Below are 19,964 nucleotides of genomic sequence, written 5' to 3'. Positions count from 1 at the left end.
ATTTAAGACTTCCTTATTATCCTTCACCTTTGATTAAATACTGTATATTTTCTGCTGCACTTTTATTCCCCTTAATACATTTAGACACATTTATTACTGTTCTGCACTATTATTGTACTACAACTGAACTGTGTGTTTCATTCTATTTCAACACATTTTAGCATCCATTTAATTATGATTTTAGTGTTGTTTTTGCCTCTGTATTGGAAAAGTGTAATACAAATAAACTTGCTTTGTCTTGTTTTTATATACCAATATTTTGGTCATTTATAATGATGATGCAATCTATCCATCTTCCCTCACCCTGACCCCTCATAATGCTCCCCTGTGTGCAGCAATTATTAACCAGAAAGAACATTTCCCTTAAAGCATCATTAGGTCAAGTTATTCAACATTTTACTGTATGGTTAATCACCAGAGTGCCAACATATCAATATGTAATTAGTGACGCTTACATCTTAGTCAGGTCTGTCAAATCCAAACACCATATGTTCTTCAAAGGTCAGTCATCAGTCATAAGAGTGACGGGGCAATTAATGCAACAGAATGCCACTGTCTGTAAATGCAATGAACACAGGGCCATAGACAAGTCCATATTCAGCCAATTCAGGCCAGGCTTATAGACTACATATCACACACCTCAAGCTTTGTTTTGAATGTATCCTTGTTACCTAATGGCTCACTTTTAAAATACTTTTAAAATTGGTTTGCAGAAAAAAAAAAAGTCAGAGTCAACTGTAATTAAACTGCTCTGATAGTATACAATGCAACATGCATTTACATATTTGGAAAGGAGAGACTAGGATACCCTTGGGTAGCTATATTTGAAGACTATAATAACGGTTTTGATGTAACAATACAGCACCCTATCCTATTAGTCCTAGTTTCTTTTTATAGCGTGTTATTTTACATTTTTAGTTTCAAGTTTACTGTTTACTAAGTTCATAACAGAGTGGTTTTCACAGGATGAATTGTGCCCATATATGTCGGTGAACGGTCCCTTTAAGTGGCTTCACTGAAAACTCAAATTCCCACAATGCACCGGTCTATTCTTCGTCGTCGAACAAAAACGCGGAAACAAAAGAAATAATCAGTTTGTCAAAACAAATAACATCGAGTCGGCAGAAAGTAAGCGCAGTTGTGGCTGACAGCTGTCAAAGTTAACACCGTAGCTTCTCCTAACCGATCTGAAAGACTTGCCATGGCGTTGAAAAGAATACAGAAGGTAAGACTATTCGTCTTTTCTTAATTTATTTAATGTACAGAAAAAGGTTGGAGCGATGCGGAAGCGTCGCAGTAACGTTAGCTAGCGTTTGTCACAGTCATCTAATAGCATTTCTTTGCTAACCCAACGTGGTTGAGTATTGTACAAACGTTTTGAAAACGTGTTACCGCAAGATAATGAATTCACAAGACGGCTTTTACTGCCAGCTAGCCCGTTGTTCGTGCCAATGACGATGACACCACAGAGAAACCAGTTAGCTTAGCGAAGCAGTTAAACTTCAACGAGCTAACTTCGCTGCCAGCTAAAGTTGGCCTAGCAAACGAGCATTGTGAAAGCACTTTAAGATGTCTGTCTGTCTACTTCTCAATATCCCGGTGTTTTAGTTAGTGGTTTGCTTGTTTGTTTAACGTTGTAAAACTTGACACTTGGTTGGCATAGTTAGCTAAATATCCTACCTTAAGCCATGCACTACATTGCGGAAGCTACCTAACCGTGCAATTGTTGTTTTGTTTATTTGTACAGGAGTTAAATGACTTACAGAGGGACCCTCCAGCTTCATGTTCAGCTGGACCTGTAGGAGAGGACTGTAAGTGTGACAATACCAGATGACATATATATATCTCCTGTAATCATGCCACCGTTACCAACATTGTTGGGCCTGTGTTGCAGTGTATGTACCGTGATACTAAATAATGTTCTCACAGATTGTTTCTCAATCTTTGTTTCCTTTTTAGTGTTCCACTGGCAAGCTACCATCACGGGACCGGTGAGCTTTTTCTGGATTAGTTTCCTGGATTTTTTTTTTTTTTTTTTAAACCAAGCTGCTTCTGGATGTCTAGACAATAGTGTTTTATGTTGACTTTACAGCCCTTTCTCTTCTGTATGGAGAGCACAGACTGGCACACTCTATCCCAATGTTCCTCACTGAAGCCCATGGCATTACTGAGACAATAGGAAAAGGGGCAATACCATAATGTCTTCATTTAAACAAAGACAATCTTATACAAACAAAAGAAAGTCAAATATTATCTAAACGCATGGTTGCTTTCTCACTACAAATAGTATTTTATCCCAATACTACAAGGCTAGGCATAATTTGACAATCATTTTACCCCTCTATTTCAGAATGACAGCCCTTATCATGGAGGGGTATTTTTCCTTTCTGTCCATTTTCCCACTGACTATCCCTTTAAACCACCAAAGGTAAGATTATTTATCTTTAACAGCCATGTTTCACTATTTTCTTACATTTTATAGAGGACATTAATCGATAAAGAATCATATAGATGCATCTCTACTCAGAATGTGTCTGTTGACAGAGAAACATGTCATTTTACCTATTACTGCTTTCTTTGTTATTTTTATAGGTTGCCTTTACAACGAAAATCTATCACCCAAACATAAACAGCAATGGTAGCATCTGCCTTGACATCTTGAGGTCACAGTGGTCACCTGCTCTTACAGTATCAAAAGGTAACTAACATCTACATTTTGCACAGTATAGTACATTGCAGTTTGTAGTAACTAAGATTTACTTTAAAGTCACAAGGAAACTGAGATCTGTTTCATGTGATTTGACATACTTATGGGTAAATAAAGATGTTGGGGAAAAACATAATGTGGGGAAGGAATGCCAAAGATAGGTAAGTTGCATTATAGCAAACATTAGAAGGCAATAAAGCCCCTTTGCTGAAAAAATCCACTGTGCTGTTACCAAATCTGGATTCTTCCAACTGAATGATTTCCAGCCTCTATGAACACAGGTAACAGGATTTTCAGGGCTGATTATCCAAAAATGACCTTCTGCACCCAGTGTACTTTTGTCACTTTTGAAAATGGTGAAATTGCAGGTTTTGTATTGTCTAATTGGAGGACCAAGCGGGGGGATGTTCAGTATCTGTAATGAAAGTAGTGGCTAAAAATACACTCCCCCCCCAGGGCTTAAACAGTTTTGATTAAAAGGCGCATGAAATCAAAGCTTGTCCAAAGTATTTAAATTGGTGTCTGGAAAATGAAATGAAACAATAATTAGAAAATTATTATTTTTTTAAATTTAATTAAAACTTGTGTCCATACTGACTTTTGGTCCTCTTTTTTTCCAGTTTTATTATCCATATGCTCGTTGCTATGTGACCCAAATCCAGATGACCCGCTAGTCCCAGACATTGCACACATCTATAAATCAGACAGACAAAAGTGAGTATGGAAGCCAAAGATTTTGGCATATGGAATAGCTTCTATCTGTCAACTATTCTTTAGAAACCTGATTCTCTTTTCTTTTTAGGTACAACAAACTAGCCAGAGAATGGACTCAGAGGTATGCAATGTGAACGACAGAAGGTTCAGAAACAATGACGCATCCCTGAACACCTCAAAATATGACAGTACTGTTTCAACTGCTCATCCACACTGGTTCTAGTTGAGGTGTTTTATTCGCTTGAGGCACTTTCTCTACTCGGACTTTACTTGACTTACCTGTTTTTACTGTTTATTTTATTTTCCCCTTAAATTGGCATTATTATTATTAGTTGTGGTGAGATGGCCTGATTGTATTTTTCTTTTAATAGATTGTACAAGACTATACTGAATTTATTTTTCATCATTTTGCATTAAAAACATTAATCAGAAAGTGAATTGTAAATTGTTTCTTGCCATGCACACGAGTAAACTGAAATTCTGAACTATCTTGCTATGAAATGTTTGCCTTTGTATGCAGTACATTCTTGTATCCAACAAATCAGTTTGCCCCTTATTCTATTATTCACATGGCCACTAGGTGGTAGCCTTTACTTTTCACCTCCCAAGCCTTTTAAATGAGGCAGTTTCTCCCTTGGACAACTTAATATTCATGTTTGTGTTATTAATCCATTTTGGTGAATGGTTATTAATGTGGATATTGGCTATCATTAAATGTAAATGAGAAGGGATGTTCTGTTCATTGAAATTAGACCACCCATTATCATCACCTCTGCTGGTTGCAGAACAGGTGCTGTACACTGGTGAAGCTAGGGTACACATTAATTGAGCAGCTCACTGATATTTAATCTCCACTGTGCTATGTTTATGTGATTTAACCAGACTAGTGGGTTTAGTGAGGACTATACCCTCAGATTTTCAACTTTTGTGACCTGCTAGAACATTCCTAAAAATTGAAATGAACCATTTTAAATAATTGCCCAACTGAATGCAGTGAATGTTATTCTCAAGATTAAAAACAATTTGTCAGGTACACTGAATCTCCATCTTTAATTCTAGATTATGGAAGTTGTACTGTAAATGAGCAAAAGAGAAATCTGTTGTACTGCGGGACTGTGGTTATTTTGCTTTGTGATTAAAGCTCCAGCAGTCAGATTAAAGTTGTCGATGTAGGATCTGAAGTCTGAAGTCATTAGTTTGACAAGTGAGACATGAGTTTATTTAAATAAGAAGAATAACAGTGATGATAATAGAGAACATCACTGACTGAGCAGGTTTCTGACAAAATCACAAATAAAGCAACATAATAGTAGCTAAAGTAAACAGTAAGCTAAAAAAAAGTAGAGAATTGTCTACAGAAGCAAGTTAAGCTAAACCCATAAAAATTTAAATTTAACATATATAAAACTTCACTTAACAAGGCCATACACCACTGGAAACTCCCATTAATCATTTCCTGGCCACAGCGTGAGAACAACAGACCAGAACTATGGGACTTAAAGACTTTCTGCTGTATACATTACTGAGTTTAGTGACCTTTGTCACACCTCCTGGTTCTGCATGACTGTATTCAGTACCAGCACATACTACAGCACTTTTGTTTGCCTCCTTTTGTCTGTTTTACTTAATGTACGGCTTGCTCCACGTTTGTTTGGTTTCCTTTTTCCTGTATTGCTTCCCTTTAACCCACTCTCAGGATGTGTAGTGTTTCCTCTATAAACCAATAAATTGGTTGCATGTGGTGTTATTATAAAGTCCCAGCCTGAGTGAAAGAAAAGGCCAAGAAATACTCACGTCAAGCCTGCCTCTGTAATCATTTACAGTGACTTTATTTCCATATCTATGGGTTTTAAATTGACTATATCATATCGTTTTTAGCTCATAACAATCATGATGAGACATAAAAGTGCACTCCACAGTCCACGCACACATTGAATCCAGTGAATTTCTCACAAATACTTAGCAGGAATCCAGGGGGAGGTAGATGCTCAAAAAAGTTTTTCTGGGAGGAGTCCCGCTTCTTCTGTGTGTTTTTTTTTTTTTGGTGGGGGTAGGATGACACGTGAAACTTTCCCGAGGAGTTGGTTGGTATGTGTGCTGTGTGCTGTGCGCCGCTCCGTTAACTCGACAGTCAACCTATAGCGAGTGGACCCAGTGTGCTGCTGCTGCTGCTGCTGCCTATTTGTAGAAGTGTGCCTAATGGGGGAAAACGCAGGGGCTTGAGGAAACTGCAGAGGAAGGTTGTCAACTGTGCTGCAATGAGCCCTCACAACACCGCGAAGTAACGGATTTTAAAAGTTCATCGCTTCGCTTCGGCTCAACTTTACTTTGAATAAAAAAAAAAAACGCAGTGGCCGCTGGAGAAGTTGCTGCGCAGCGCAATGGCTGCCCAGTGCGACACTTTAAGCGGATACTTGCAGCAGTCGGACCACGGCTCCAACAGCGAGCGCAGCACCGACTCTCCTCTCCCGGGATCAGAGGAGGATCTGAGCGGACCCCATCCGCTGCCAGATCCGGAGTGGACTGAGGAGAGGTTTCGGGTGGACCGTAAGAAGTTGGAAATCATGTTATTAGGTAAAAAAAAAAAAAAAAAAACGAAGTACAAAGTCAATAATGTTCAGGTTTTTAACTTTCGTCCACGTTTTAGCTGGTGTAATTGTAGCCCGTCGTTGTTTCCGAGAAGCTGCACACTGTTGCAGCCCTCTGACTGCCCTTTGTTTATTTTACACTCATAAAATGACACTTTCAGTACATAATTACCGTTTTTACTTTTAGTAACTTGACATTTTAAGACTCCTTGTCAGCATGGGCAGAAAACTTGAACTTCATGTTCGTGATCCGGAACAAATCAATTAAGGCAATTAAGTGGAGTCAATTAGCTGTGGGCTTTCAATTAGTGTCACCACTTTGTAAACAAAAGAAAACAATATGTTGACCCCCTTAAAAGAAGTTGCTAAGTTTACACTCATATGTATGTGTATGTTGCCTAAAAACTAAAAGTTTGAAGAGAAGGTGGAGGAGACAGTAACCATCGATGATGTCCTGTTGTGCCTATGGAGGTAGTAACATGACCCGACCACAAGCTGTCGCTACACAAACTCCCATGGTGAGCATTTGTTTTTAGACTAAACTGAAATTGACCTGAACATGCAGTTTTCTTAGTTCTCAGTAAAACAGCAGAAACCACCGACACAAAAGCAATGGTTGACTTTAACAAGAAGGAACTAAAGGTTGATAAGTAATCCTAGAAAGAGAGCTCTTGCACAAGTACAGAAGTCTTCATTAGAAAATGACATTAATAACATTGTTATGGTGGTCATTGTGATGCCAGATTCCTTTTTAAAATAAGACACTATAATGTTGACTTTACCTGCGTGTGTGTGGTGTTGCTGAGTGTTTTTATTTCAGTGATAAAATTGACCCTGTGCTCTCTCTCCTCTAATGATGTGCAAGTGACAGTGAACAGTTAAACAAGCGATGACAGGCCTGTAAGAACAGGGCAGGCCAGTCTCTGCTGAGAAGTCCCCTGGAAATGCAGAGGTTGAGATCATTAATCGCACATTTCAAAACACATGAGGCTGGAATATTAGAGCCTTAGGTAAGTGGGCTGGTGTCTTTATATCAATATTTCCAGGAAGACAGTAAGTCACAGCCGAGAAACAGCCAACAAAGACCTTCGGAGGAACATTGTCATTCATAATCGTACTGTAGTCTTGATACTAAGTGCGTCCACATTGCTGGTGAGTGTAGCTGCTGGTCAGTAATATTTAATTTGGAGTAATCCTCTGCGATCTGCTTGGTATTGGAGTAAGTTTATCATACACATGCAGACATATGCAAGCGCACACGTAGTCCCCTTTGAGAATGTCCTGGTTGCTGCCTCGCTGCTCGGTACATTCCTCAAAGCTCCATGTCATCCCTAATTCTTCCAGGAAAACAACTTAACCAGAGGCCGGCCCTAAACCAGAGCGTCCCGCACATACCATGCGCCACGTCTCGCACTGTGCCTAAATGTGTCTGTTTGTGCGACTGTATGTGTTACGTATAATCTATCCAGTCTACTGGGACTGTACAGTTTGTTAGTTTGGTCTCGTATCTCTGCCAACATCTTGTTTCTCAATTGCTACATCATGACATCATGGCTGACATTGCTCATGTTGACACTGCAGCTGGGTTGTGGAATAGAAACGGCTGCTGTGTTTGACTGTCTTTCTGGTCAGTTGTACGTTCTAGTTTTGAATGCCACACAATCTCACATGTGAAACTGCTTTAACCTTTGACCTCTGGCCTTCAGGAAGAATCCAGGATGTCGTATGTAGCTTGATTATCTCGCTGTAGATATAACAGTCCTAGCATCTTCTGCGCGATGTGCTTTATAGATGTGTTTCTAGATTCTTCTCGAAAGAAGATGTCCTCTTTCCTCTGTATCAGTAGGTGTAAATTCAAGTCCTAATAAATCCGTTTTTTAGTGTCATCCAGTTGGGTCGGAGCTTTGTAACATCTGGCTGTGTTTTAATTGGATAGGCTTTAGACTTTGACATGGTACATCATGTTCTGAAGGCCAGAGTTTTGACTATAATTAAATAATTTTATGGGAACTCCAGTATATTTTTACTTGGTGTTTTACTGTCTGTGACGGTGTCTTTGGCTTCTATTTTCTGGAAAATTAACTGCTCTGGACCCTCGGCAGAGAGCCAAGGGTCGAGTCATGCTGTGATCACTTCCCAAACAACAATAGCTCATCATCTCCAGGTAATATATCTACACCCGATTTCTGGTCAAAGGTGTTGATGATTAATATACAATGTTTTGGAAACACCATTCACAACCACGTCTTTCTGGAAAGAATTATGTCTGTGGCTAATTTTTAGGTAAACTGCTGTGAGCTACACTTGCATGTGTACAGTAACATTCATCCATTCACTCTTTTGCACATGGATAACACATTTCTGAGGGTTTGAGTGAAAGACAGGGACATTAATTTGTTTCTTTTTTTCAAATGTGGACTAAATCTGAACTGATACATTATTAAATCGATACATTTAACAAAGTATAGGGACATGTTATATATGAAATAAACAAAACTGGGCTGCAGCTGGCAATTGTTTTTGTAATTGATTAATAAAGCAATTTTATTATTATTATTATTATTAAAGGTCACAAATTAATTGATTAATAATTCAATAATCAGAATTTCCCAGAGCCCAAAACTTCATACAATAAATGATAATCAGGGCCTTATGTGCTGTGCATTGTACCAACTCATCATTGGTTGATCAGTGACTGAATACTAGTCTCAGTGGTAACATTGTTTGTGATGAATAACACTGGCGGCAGTGTAATGAGTTTGTGTTTTCCAGATTAAATACTTTTGTCATGAACTTCTCGGCCAATTTAAGTTTTACAATGACCTACAGAGGCAACTACCTACTGTACTACTACAGGGCAATTAGAATCAAGTTGTTTCACAGATGACGTGTTCACTCATTTTGTGGTCTGCTTCCTCATAGAAGAACTGTGACATTGCTGTGAAATCTCTCTGCTCCCATTTTCTCCTTCTGGCTACAAGATACCATCTTTTAAAAGTTTGCAGGAAGTTGTCACATCATCAACTGAAATTATTCTTAAAATGCCATAACCAAGGATTTATAGCAGATGAGAGATAACAGAATAGTACATGAATTATTTTTTTTCTTTTTATGGATGCATAAATTATACACTTAATGTGTCTGAAATATTTCCTGTCGGAAATAGTAGGTAGTAGATAGGAATAACTAAGATTATACACATGCATTCATGTTAATTTCTTTTTTGTTCAAAGGCTCTTTTTACTCCTATTTTTTAAGATATATTATATATAGTAGTATTAATCTATTTCACTTACAGGACTGACTAAGACTCACTAATTGGTTAATTGATATGGCAGACAGACCACCATAGTTTTTAAGGTATGGCCAGAAACATCTGATTTCCTCTAAGTAGGGATGCACCGATTGTGAAAATGTTTAAAATAACAATTTGACCAATAGCCAGTGCCGATACCAATGATTTTTTTGTTGTTATTTATTTGCCCTTTGTGCAGGGAAATGATGAAAACTACACAGATAAGCATCTTTGCCTTGTTGTAACTTAGTCCATTTCTATTCTCATCAGTGAGGTGAAAAGCAGGGCTGAAGCCGCTCACCATCCGTGCTGGTGCATGGAGCACATCTGTGTTTGCGTGCAATCTGTGCCTGTGCTGGAAAATGGATTTGATTATTTCTCCAATATCCGAGTTGGAAATAGCCAACACAACATTTAACCAGGATAGAATGTGTGTGACATATCAGATACATTTCAGCCACTGATATCATCTAAGCAAAAATCGGCCGGTAAGTCGGTGCATCCCTACCTGTAATTGCGATTGACCTCAATGTATCCAGGGCCATAGTGGCAATTATTATTAGCGTTTAATCAGGAATTTGAGAATGTTTTCCTAATAACAAACCTGGCTGTACTCAGAAGATACAGGAAAGCAGGTCAGAGTAGGACATCAGTCTGGGGAAGAGCCATATAGTCAGGGGTTGCATAAATTCTGGAGAATAAAAATTACCCAGCAGCACTGAGTGCCCATAAAATGTTTTGTTAGTGACTCTCCACACTGAAGCAAAATCCCGGTGTACACACTTAAACTACCCTTTATTTGGTTCAGCCGTATTTTACTCCCCTGCTCTGGCACAATCTGCATCAGGAGAAAATGGAAATTGTTAACTGCTCAGCAATTACGAATTTACTGTCTCTTGCATTGGCAGGGGTGCGGGTTCCTGGGCTTAGATCAGTAAATAGAGTATAAAGTGACAACAAAATCTCACCCTGACAGCCATCTGGGTTTAACTGTTGTACTGTTGGCACCCTAGAATAGAACTCCCCAGTTAATGGCTTGGAGACCTTGACACCGGCATGAAAGCTTGAAAGATCGTTTTATGTGTACAGGGAGCAGTGTGAGGGAACTTTTGTGCCTTTTTTGCATTCATTATGAAGTTGAGAGACCAGGGGCAGTGTGGGAAAGCGGTAACATTTTCTCCAACCCCGGTTATCCAAATTAAGTGTCTGCATGTGCAACAAGGTTTTCCATGGGTTCTTTAAGCATACATCACCGACGTATTCTACAGTGTGTGTGGGTCAATTTGAAGAGCTCTGACTGTGGGCTTCCCTGCTCAGACTAGTAATGATGATAGTTTTATGGTGTTTGTGACTGAGCATGGCCTCCTGGTGGGCCAGTGTGTGCACACATAGTAACAACATGTTTGCTGAGTAACTGCAACAACCTGCAATTAGGCTAAGTGAATCATTTTCTTCATTGAACTAATTTGTTTTCCTGCTCCTAAACCACAGACTATTATTGGGTAGCTTTGTCTCACAACAGAAAAACTGTTGCATATGGCAACGGGAACATTTTCACAGGTATTTTCAGTATGTAGTGACAATGTTGTCAGTATAGGGATTGTTACTTCACCTATTATGCTCTGTTCAGAGGATGCTAATGCTAGGAGTTGTTTTAAATATGTGTGTTGAAATGTTTCTCACGAACAACTTCATTTGTAGACCGCAAAATAAGAATATTTTTTTATTAGGCCAGTGGAAACTCTTCTCTGAGAAGAGAAAATGGCCCTCGTGGCAATGGAAATGATATTTTTCAATAAATTCCCCTTTTTATTGTGTAGAGAATGATTTCTCTGGCTTCTATACCCACTAAATGAGGGAAGTATGTGTGAGGGCCTCATCCTCCTCTTCCTCCTGGGTGCTGAGTAAGACTCACAGACAGGAAGTGAGTGTCTTGTGGGGAATGTGCTGCAGGCTTTCTCTTTTCTCTCTCTCTCTCTCTCTCTCTCTCTCTCTCTCTCTCTCTCTCTCTCTCTCTCTCTCGTTCTCCCGCTCTATTGCTCCCTCTTAAGCATTCAAACACTGCTCTGTTGTTCCAGCTTCCATCAGATCCACTATGGAGTTGTTGGACTTTCCCTGGTCTTTATCCTTGCACAACAATCCTCACTCTAACCTTCTAACCTAACCCAAACCCAGGAAAAGGTAAACTGGGAACACATTCTGATCATAGGCAATTGTGTTTTTATATCTTGCGATACTCTGTTTTGCGGCTAAAAAGATAGACAATTAATTCATCATACATGATGAGCTCCATTAGGTATAGTATTGATATTTTGATTTTTGGGTTATATGTCATGTAACGCCATTATATTATAACCGTCTAAAATGAAAGTAAAGATGGAGAAGCGTGGAGAGAAACTTAACACACAACACCCTTTGGAAAAAATGCAGTGAAGGGTGGAAAGCAATAGATAGAGCCAGCACTAGAGAGGAAAATCCTTCTCTCATGTCTAAATGTGAAAGTTGTTCATTCCCTCAGATGAGGTTGTCATCTGTCATTTGGAGATACTGTGATGTTTAAACCAGATTCTGACTGGGCTCCTTAGGGGTTGTGAAGGTGCCAAAGCAGAAATTGTTCTTATTTCGTAGTAGTGGACCATAATACGAGCAGTCAGGACAGACAAAAATGCTTCCCATTCATTTTAACAAAGTAGAGATGCATTCACTTCTGTCAGGAATAGGTTCAGTCTGATTGAACTTTGACCTGTGAAATAGTGAGACTCAGTTGTCAATTGTTAGTCTGAGGAAGTTTGACCTATTGTTGAGGACGTATTGGTGGTATACTTGTTTTATGTACTGTTGTGATGAGCGCAGGCAGTAGAGAAGTAGGGGTGCTGTGTGGTGTATCATTTTTGATTCGAGCAATTCTAAAATTAAGATGCTAGCTCCAGCAGTTTATGCTTAATAACCCTTTCCATATTATTTGCAGTCCTCTTTATCTGACTAAACCGTAACAATTGAATAGTATTTCTTACTGCTGCACCTTTTTAAGAAGCAATGCCTTGCTCACAACTCGCTGCTCACTGTCCAATAAAAAACATTTATCTCCAAAATGTCAGCTTTGTGTGAAACAAGAGAAACAGCCTGGTATATGTATTAAATCCTTCTGGGTACCTGAAAACCTAAAAAACACCAAATATGGAGATGTGTAACCTTCCCTGGACAGCAATATGTCATACTGTCTTTGAGAAAATACTAGTAAATGTTTTAGGAAACAAAACAGTGTTTTTTCTGCTAAGTGTTAGGCAGAATTATGTTTACCTGCACAGTGCAGACCAACGTGTTGGGCAAAACAAATCATGAAAATCAATCTGTTTTTAATTGAAATGGTTTAGTTGATTTAACTACTGAATTTTGCTCTTCCCTGGACTTGGCTTCGTTGCCACCTTCCCCCTCTCTCCTTTTCTCTCTTTCTTGCAGATTTTTACTGAAACATGCTGATACAATTAAACAATTCTATTCGACTTTGCTTACGCGTTGAATTCCTTCATCCTGGGCATGATGAAGCTTTCAGGAGCTGTAATATAATTGAGCTTCAGTCGGTGGAAAAACCTGTAATTCATTACTCAAGAAAATAAAACCTGGAGTCCTATTTCAACAGTCCGAGTGGAGCTGGAGTGCTGTGACCCATTTCTATGCTCCTGGAACTGTAAATGGGCTGAAATGAATACCTGTTTTTCTACGTCCCTCAAAGCTCTTTTTCTTCAACCCTTTTCAAAGTGCAGATTTACATTCTGTCTGGTTTGCGGTTGCTATTTTAGAAATGTTTCTTGGAGGGGGGGTGGCTGACTTATCCTGCACGCGTGCGCACTTACCACACACACATAAATGCAGAAACACACACACCACCCTGCCCTTAACCACTCCCCCCAAGAGCTTTCTGTGTTTATCTTTGGAGAACCTCAGGTTTTGGTTTGTTGTTCTCTCTCCTCATTCAACATCCAGTACAATCTGCCTTTTTTTTCCACTTGCCTTGATTGGAGAGAAAGCATTTTTATAAAAGTACCGTTTTGATGTAGTCCTGGCTGTTCCAGAATATTCTCTACTTGAACAAAAGAGAGCGGGTGGAGAGGAGGGAAAAAAAAGAAGAAAAGGAAAACTCATTTTGTTTAAGTTAGTCCAAGAGCAGGAATTTCATAAAAGATCCTAACTGGATTATGTTCATGTCCTCAGAGCTATTCTATTAAAAACTACTCTGATTGGATATATTAATGGGGATAGCTCAAAGGTTGAGTAATCAAATATAGTAATCGAGGAAAGAATTTCCATTACTAAAATTCTGTACAGCTTTGTGAATGTGAAATATCTATTTCCCAATAGGACACTGTAATGTTTACAGTGCAACTCTCGGCCTGTTAAGAGAGACTGACTCCCTATGCTCCATGGGGGATCTAACACAGTAGATACCAGGCACCAGGAATGTACAGTGTTGTGTAATCACTTGGCAGCATTCACACAAGGGGAGATGAAGTAGAAGATGATAACCCAAACATTTTAGCTTGATGCTAGATGTCTTGTTTCCTGGACTGGATGATCCCACTGCCTGTTTGTAAATAAAACCGATTATTTGAGGTCATAATGGACTGGAAACTGTTTTACACTATTTATAATTATTTGTAGACTTTCTCATCCTTCTGACCTTGTGGATCAGTGAGTCTAGTTTCTCCAGCCTTATCTCCCTTTTTTTCCCGTCCACCTTGTGTTGCGCGCGTGCACCATATATCAAGGGGAGTCCTTACCACAGCGGCCTGAGTTCGATTCCAGCACGGGCCCTTTGCTGCATGTCATTCCATCTTTCTCTCCTCATGAATATGATTGTAAGGAAACCAGCTATGGTACCAAGATGAAAGATTTTGCACTTGCCCAGAGAAAGCTATGATGCCTGAACCAATTTTTTTTAATAAACCACAAAATGACGGTCAATGAAATTAATGGACGTCTTTTTTGTATTGCTAAAGCAAATTTGAACTTGAAGTTGAACAATATATGAACTGATATATGAACTGTTAACACTTTAAACAACAAATTTACATACAAAGTAAACCCTACAACTACAATATTTTAACACTAAATAACAGTTAAGGTACTATTCTATGAACTCTAGCTCTAAACTTGCAGAAATATTATATTTTAACAAGGGATCTCACAAACCAGGACAACATGCATAAATAGCGTAACAGTTTTATTCCAAAAACAGGATTAGTAGTAGGAGGCATATTTGTCTTTCACTAAATATTAATAAACTCCTTATTTTCTTTTAACAAAGATTTAAAAAAAGTCTGCGATGAAAGCCTAAGAATGCTACTCTGGCAGTGTTAATTTGAAAGATCACAGAAAGCAGACAGCCAGTTCTGCATTATGTGTATACTTTCCAAATCCTTACTTGGTGATTAGATACAACTGTCTTGGAGAAGCAGTTCAAGTGTTTCCCTGGCGCCGGAGTCTTTTGTTTAGATGCCAACTTGCGTAAAGTATGGCAAAGCAGCACAGGGAAACTACAGTTATGGCTTTTGTCTATTTTTATTTAGATGTCAGCCCTATTACTGCCAACTACTTGTCAGCTAGCAAGGTGATACATTTGTAGGAAGATCCTGTCTTTGAAGTGAGGCGTTTAGGCTTGATTGATGAGAACAGCCCCCTTCACTGAATAACTGACTGAATACTGTTGGTTGTACTGAATGTTTCCTTTATTGCTTAAACTTGTTATTTACAGGCTTTTTGGATTTAAATCACTCAGTGTGTGAGTAATAGTGGTGGGTGGGATAAAAATGTATACTGTGAGACATATTTGTCAGCCGTCAGATTTTGCTGCCCCATTTATACACAGGTAGCTGTCCCTTTTTAATATCTCTGTCAAATCATTGAGCCGATCTGCTTATGGCAATACTGGATTTACAGGATTGTTGCAATCTGATTGACCTTGATCAGTCATCACTTGATTAGCCAAGATTGGACATTCCCAGCAAGTAATTAAAAGTGCCTACTATATCATGATATACTATATATCAGCATTGCAACATACAATTACATGAGCCTTGATAGAAGTCTTATCCATTTCACCCGCCCTGAATGAGTAATATAACTATGTATGGATACTGATTCAGCTGTTCATAAGAAGTCAAATTGTCTATCTCATTTTTGTTTTAGAGATTATCACTAGTCACCAGTTTTAGAGGGGAAAAAATTAACTGATTTATCAATATGTTGGCCAATATAGGGAATTGTTGCGCTGGAATGGAAGCGGATATTTTTTATGTGGATTGTGCACCGATTTCTCACCGATATGCAAAGGAACCCAGGAGGCTGTTTGCTTAAACAAATAACTTTATTACAGAATATTTAAGTTAAATATTCTTTAAACATGTTAAATAATTCAAACAATTCTAGTTGACATTGCTTGGAGCTGCTTCTTCTCTCTCAGGGCGCAGTCACACATACGCAAAAGCAGACAAGTGACCATCACCTGCTGAGGCGAAATGTGGACAGTGCAGGATGTACCTCACACAGAAATCAGTTAGCTGATTGTAGTCCTTTTTAGAGGTCAACCACACACACATTTAAAAGTGTACAGGAGGCGAATATTTACCAGTGTTGGTTTTGCGTATTATTACTGTATTATATAAAATATTGGCCAACCAATATTTTTGTTTTGACAGTAACATCTGGTGTTAAGGTGAACAAAAGCAGATCTGACATTAATTTAGACACATTTCTATTCCTAAAAATGAAAGTAAAGTGTAGTTCTTCCATATATTAGTCATTGTCCTCTTAGCCAGGGGGGCTCATAAGTCTGGCTTTAATATTAATCCGTTTCACTTTAGTAGTGGCATGTGAGCAGCCTGGACTGAGATGTCAAACTTTTCCTATATTAGAGTTGTCATTTGTTATGAAATTCTATCCACGGGAAAAAGGAAGCCGTATAACTTTTTTCGTTTTAATGCTTGCGTAGACTTTTCTGTGAATGTCCCAAGTTTCACCTTAAGCCGTCTTCGGATTATTGCCAGTGCAGAGGATTTTGTCTAAGCAGCTCTGCCGTTTAGAGATTTAGCTGGTGCCTTCAGGGGCTCTCTTTGCTTTTTTGTAATCTAAGAAGCTCCTGTCTTCATAGAAATCCTTTGACATGAAGGATTTTGCTTGATAATTCTGGCACAGCTCTAACATCGGGGTAACCAGGTGTATAAACTCCCCTATATTGAATGAATGAATGTAGCACATTCAAAATAAGTGGATATTGGCTTTTATCTGCACTATGAGGTATTTGCCCTCTTGTTTTTTTCATTGTGGATTTGTCAGCTCAGATTTGGCCACTGGTGAACTAGTGATCCTTTTACAGTTAAATAGTGTAGGCAAGTGAAAGTAGACAATAGTGAAAGTATTCATGTCAAAAGGCCTTGATTTGGTTTATTAAGGCCTAAGTCTCTATTGTTTGCTTGATTGTTGTGTGTGGATTAAAGCCATAACTGAAGAAATCAACAGTGTTTACATTCCTTCAGTGTCAAAACAGCGGAATCTCCCTGAAAGTTAGTCTCTCCACAAAATAATGGATACCAGACCTTATTCCATCTGCCAGCGTTGAGTCCTTATTGCCCTTTACTGTAACTTCTCTCACTTCTTTACGTGCAGTGACAGCGATTAGATACGTTAGATAATTATATGGAGAGAATTAGAGGGTGTGGATCTGATTAAGTGTAACCACGGTGTTTACTTTGGCAAATTAATAGACAGTGGAGATAACTGCTGTAAATTAGTGCCACATTATTTGCGTCATATTTCCAAAAAACACCAGAGGACAAAATAGATTGCAACATGTGATCTATACTCTGGGCGCTTGTGTCGTTTTTCAGCTGTGATGCCTTTACAATCTGCTGTGCTTAAAGGGAGGAGCGCTTCATTGTCCTCGTATAACCTGGCAGACATAACACTCGCACTTGAGAAACAAAATCTCTTTGATATAAACCGTCGATTTTGTCTTAAGGAAGACCTATAATTTAAATAGGGTTTTTCGGTCGGCAGACAAAATAATAGGTTTCTTGGTTATCTAAGTAATGAGGCATGAGCTATGCATTTTTTGCAGTAAAATGCCTGTCAATTTTTTGAGAAAAGAAGAAGAGAGATCTCTTGGTGGTCTGCTTCTTCCCTTCTAATCTTATGTTGTTGGCAAATGAAATGTACATGGCATGCAAGCAAACATGAATGTTGTGAGAATGTGAATTTGAGAATTTCCTGCATTGAAAAGATTTTCAGTTAGCAGCTGACTTTCAAATCTCAGATGTTGGTGTGCCCTTGAATGCACTTCAACAAAATGGTCAGCAGTGCTAAAAAATGTATAGGCTATGCAACAAGTAGTCTGTTGACTAAAACATGCAAAACCATAATGGCCATCTTTTAAATAATGTCTCAATTCTCACAAACAGATTGATTGGCCATTTGGTTCACAAAGTATCACTAAATTATTCAGTCACATCATGTTCATGTTCGGAGCTGCCAATCTCGGGAACCCATCAGCTTATCGTCTAACAACAATTTATTTAGCCTCTCGAGACATCGGCCAATGTTTCAGGCTTTCCAGTGTAGCCGGTGGATATCTGCATTACGGATCAATATTGATGCCAGACATTTTACGTTTTATATTCTGTGCATACACCTTCCTTGTCAGAATCTGGTGCCTACATTACCCACAATGCAACACAACCCAAACAGTTCAGTCGGTGATTTGGGTGTGTTTATGTTAGTAGTGTTGTAGCTAATGTAGCCTTAAGTTGCTAGCCTCAAATGATGAGGAGTGCTACAAAAGCTCTGGTACTATTTTTTTTTTTTTTTTTTTTTTCAAACTTTTGGTCTTAGGCCCTGACTCAAGTGACGTCACGTAAGGCACTTTAGTAGACGTGGTCCACTACGGAAGCCCTAAGGGGCCATGCATTCATAAATTTTATTTCCTCCGTTTTCCTGTGATAACGAGTTAATTTTCTCGAGATCTCGATAACGACTGTGATATGATAACTGCGGAAGTTCCCCTTTAATGTTTATCATGTCAAAGAAATACGCTGATTTATTTCTTTATCTCATATTAACCTGTGTAGCTACTCATTGCTTATTACCATTTTTCTGGCTCTGGCACGGGATGATATCATTCCTAACCCCACCTACAAAGCTCTCATTGGCTCAGTTGTTTTTCCAACCAGAGAAGCAGCCATCAGTGAACACATCACTTAACCCTACTATTCAGAGGTTTTGAACCATGCCAATGCTTATAGGTTAATGAAGATAGTTTGTCTGCTCTAAGCTCTCAAAGTAGCTATTGCCTGATAGCAAACTGAGAGCAGAATTCACCTCAGAATAGTTGTCATGCATGTGGTTTCAGAAAGCTCCATCACTACTTTTTATCTATAGTACAGTGCATATTTAGAATAAGTGGTGCATAGGATAACACTATCAGCCTCCGTATCGTAACATGTCCCAGAGCTTGTAGGACGCCCTGCTGTGCCTCTCCTGTATCTGCTCTGGGTTCTCCCACGGCCGGTTTACACGCCCCACATGTGCCAACAGGATGTTTTGCTCTCAGCACATGGCTCATGTTTTCACTCATGTTTTCACTCATGTTTCCACATCAGGTTCCGTTCAGTTTTCTTGCGCTCACATGCAAAAACTGTGTTTGCATTGTTCGTCTTTGGGTTAAAAATCTAACTTTTCTTATGTATGTTTTTTTTTTTTTTTTACTGGTCTCCTGAGTCAGGTCATAAGACCTCATTTGAGCTTTGTGTTTGACTCTGACGTTAGAGTTTTGACTTTAATGTTATGAATTATGTGAAAATCTAATACTGTTGACATAGTACCACAGCGAACAAATTTATACGTTGTGTGTTATTTTAATACATCAGTTAGCTTCATAGGCAGACTGGAGTAAAAGGAAAGAGTTGCCATTTGATATGTGCACGTGTTTATGGCTCGCTCCTGTATCTAGAGGCTGATGTTAAATTAAATGCTTAAATTAAGATGTGCAAAAATAAAGCATGTGAGGGGGAGGCTTAGAGGCAAATGCATGTAAATCTTTGCAATTTAGTGTTTTATATAGAAATGCGATTTTCATGGATAAATGCTGTCATATTTCATATTAAATTTTATGGAATTTGAATTCACTCTGGCAGAGTTATTGGACTAGCATTAAAATGTAGTCATCATGCCAATGCTACCTGCTTATGCCTACCCAGTTATTGGTGTTACAGGCAGACATACAGAGGTTGGTTTTCTTTTTTCCTCTAAGTAAATGTTTTCTCTGTGAATAATGAGAGAGCTCTGTTACACATCCAGCGTGTTTATAAATCCATGACAGTCCAAGTGAAACGCATTATGAGATCAGAAGAATCCAGTTCAGCATCATCACCGAGAAGAGTATTATTGTCCTTGAGTAAATGACATTTTTGTAAGTGGCATTTTAATTGGCTTACCAACGTCCCAGTTTTATATTTGTCTCATTCATTTGCCACCGACAAGAGACCTTACCTCTGGGATTCACTTTTGTTTAGATGATCACAGAAAAAGAGGGACTGGTCTGCTCTACTACAGCTTTTCAATAGACAAGCAGACAGTCTGTTGCGGCACTCCTTTTTGTTTGTCTTAGTTC

At 38.8% G+C, this 19,964-nt stretch overlaps 2 protein-coding genes across 2 annotated transcripts in view; both read left to right on the top strand.

The window, feature by feature from the left end:
• The first annotated feature begins 1,056 nt into the window (after positions 1 to 1,056).
• LOC127350199 (ubiquitin-conjugating enzyme E2 D4) lies at positions 1,057 to 3,909 on the top strand. Its single transcript, XM_051376570.1, has 7 exons — positions 1,057 to 1,225; positions 1,748 to 1,811; positions 1,960 to 1,991; positions 2,351 to 2,428; positions 2,593 to 2,698; positions 3,328 to 3,421; positions 3,510 to 3,909. The coding sequence occupies exons 1-7, from the start codon at positions 1,202 to 1,204 to the stop codon at positions 3,553 to 3,555; spliced, it is 444 nt and encodes a 147-aa protein (XP_051232530.1). The 5' UTR covers positions 1,057 to 1,201; the 3' UTR covers positions 3,556 to 3,909.
• Positions 3,910 to 5,477: 1,568 nt separating this feature from the next.
• LOC127379402 (protein bicaudal C homolog 1) overlaps positions 5,478 to 19,964 on the top strand; it is a 58,913-nt gene continuing 44,426 nt past the window's right edge. The window contains exon 1 of the mRNA XM_051428935.1: positions 5,478 to 5,995. Coding sequence (XP_051284895.1) covers positions 5,803 to 5,995 — 193 coding nt within the window. The 5' untranslated portion in view covers positions 5,478 to 5,802. The remainder of the gene's footprint in view (positions 5,996 to 19,964) is intronic.

Source organism: Dicentrarchus labrax, unplaced genomic scaffold (genome assembly GCF_905237075.1).
Source record: "Dicentrarchus labrax unplaced genomic scaffold, dlabrax2021, whole genome shotgun sequence".
In the NCBI taxonomy this organism is placed as follows: Eukaryota; Metazoa; Chordata; class Actinopteri; family Moronidae; genus Dicentrarchus; species Dicentrarchus labrax.
This window is presented reverse-complemented; position numbering and strand designations above follow the sequence as displayed.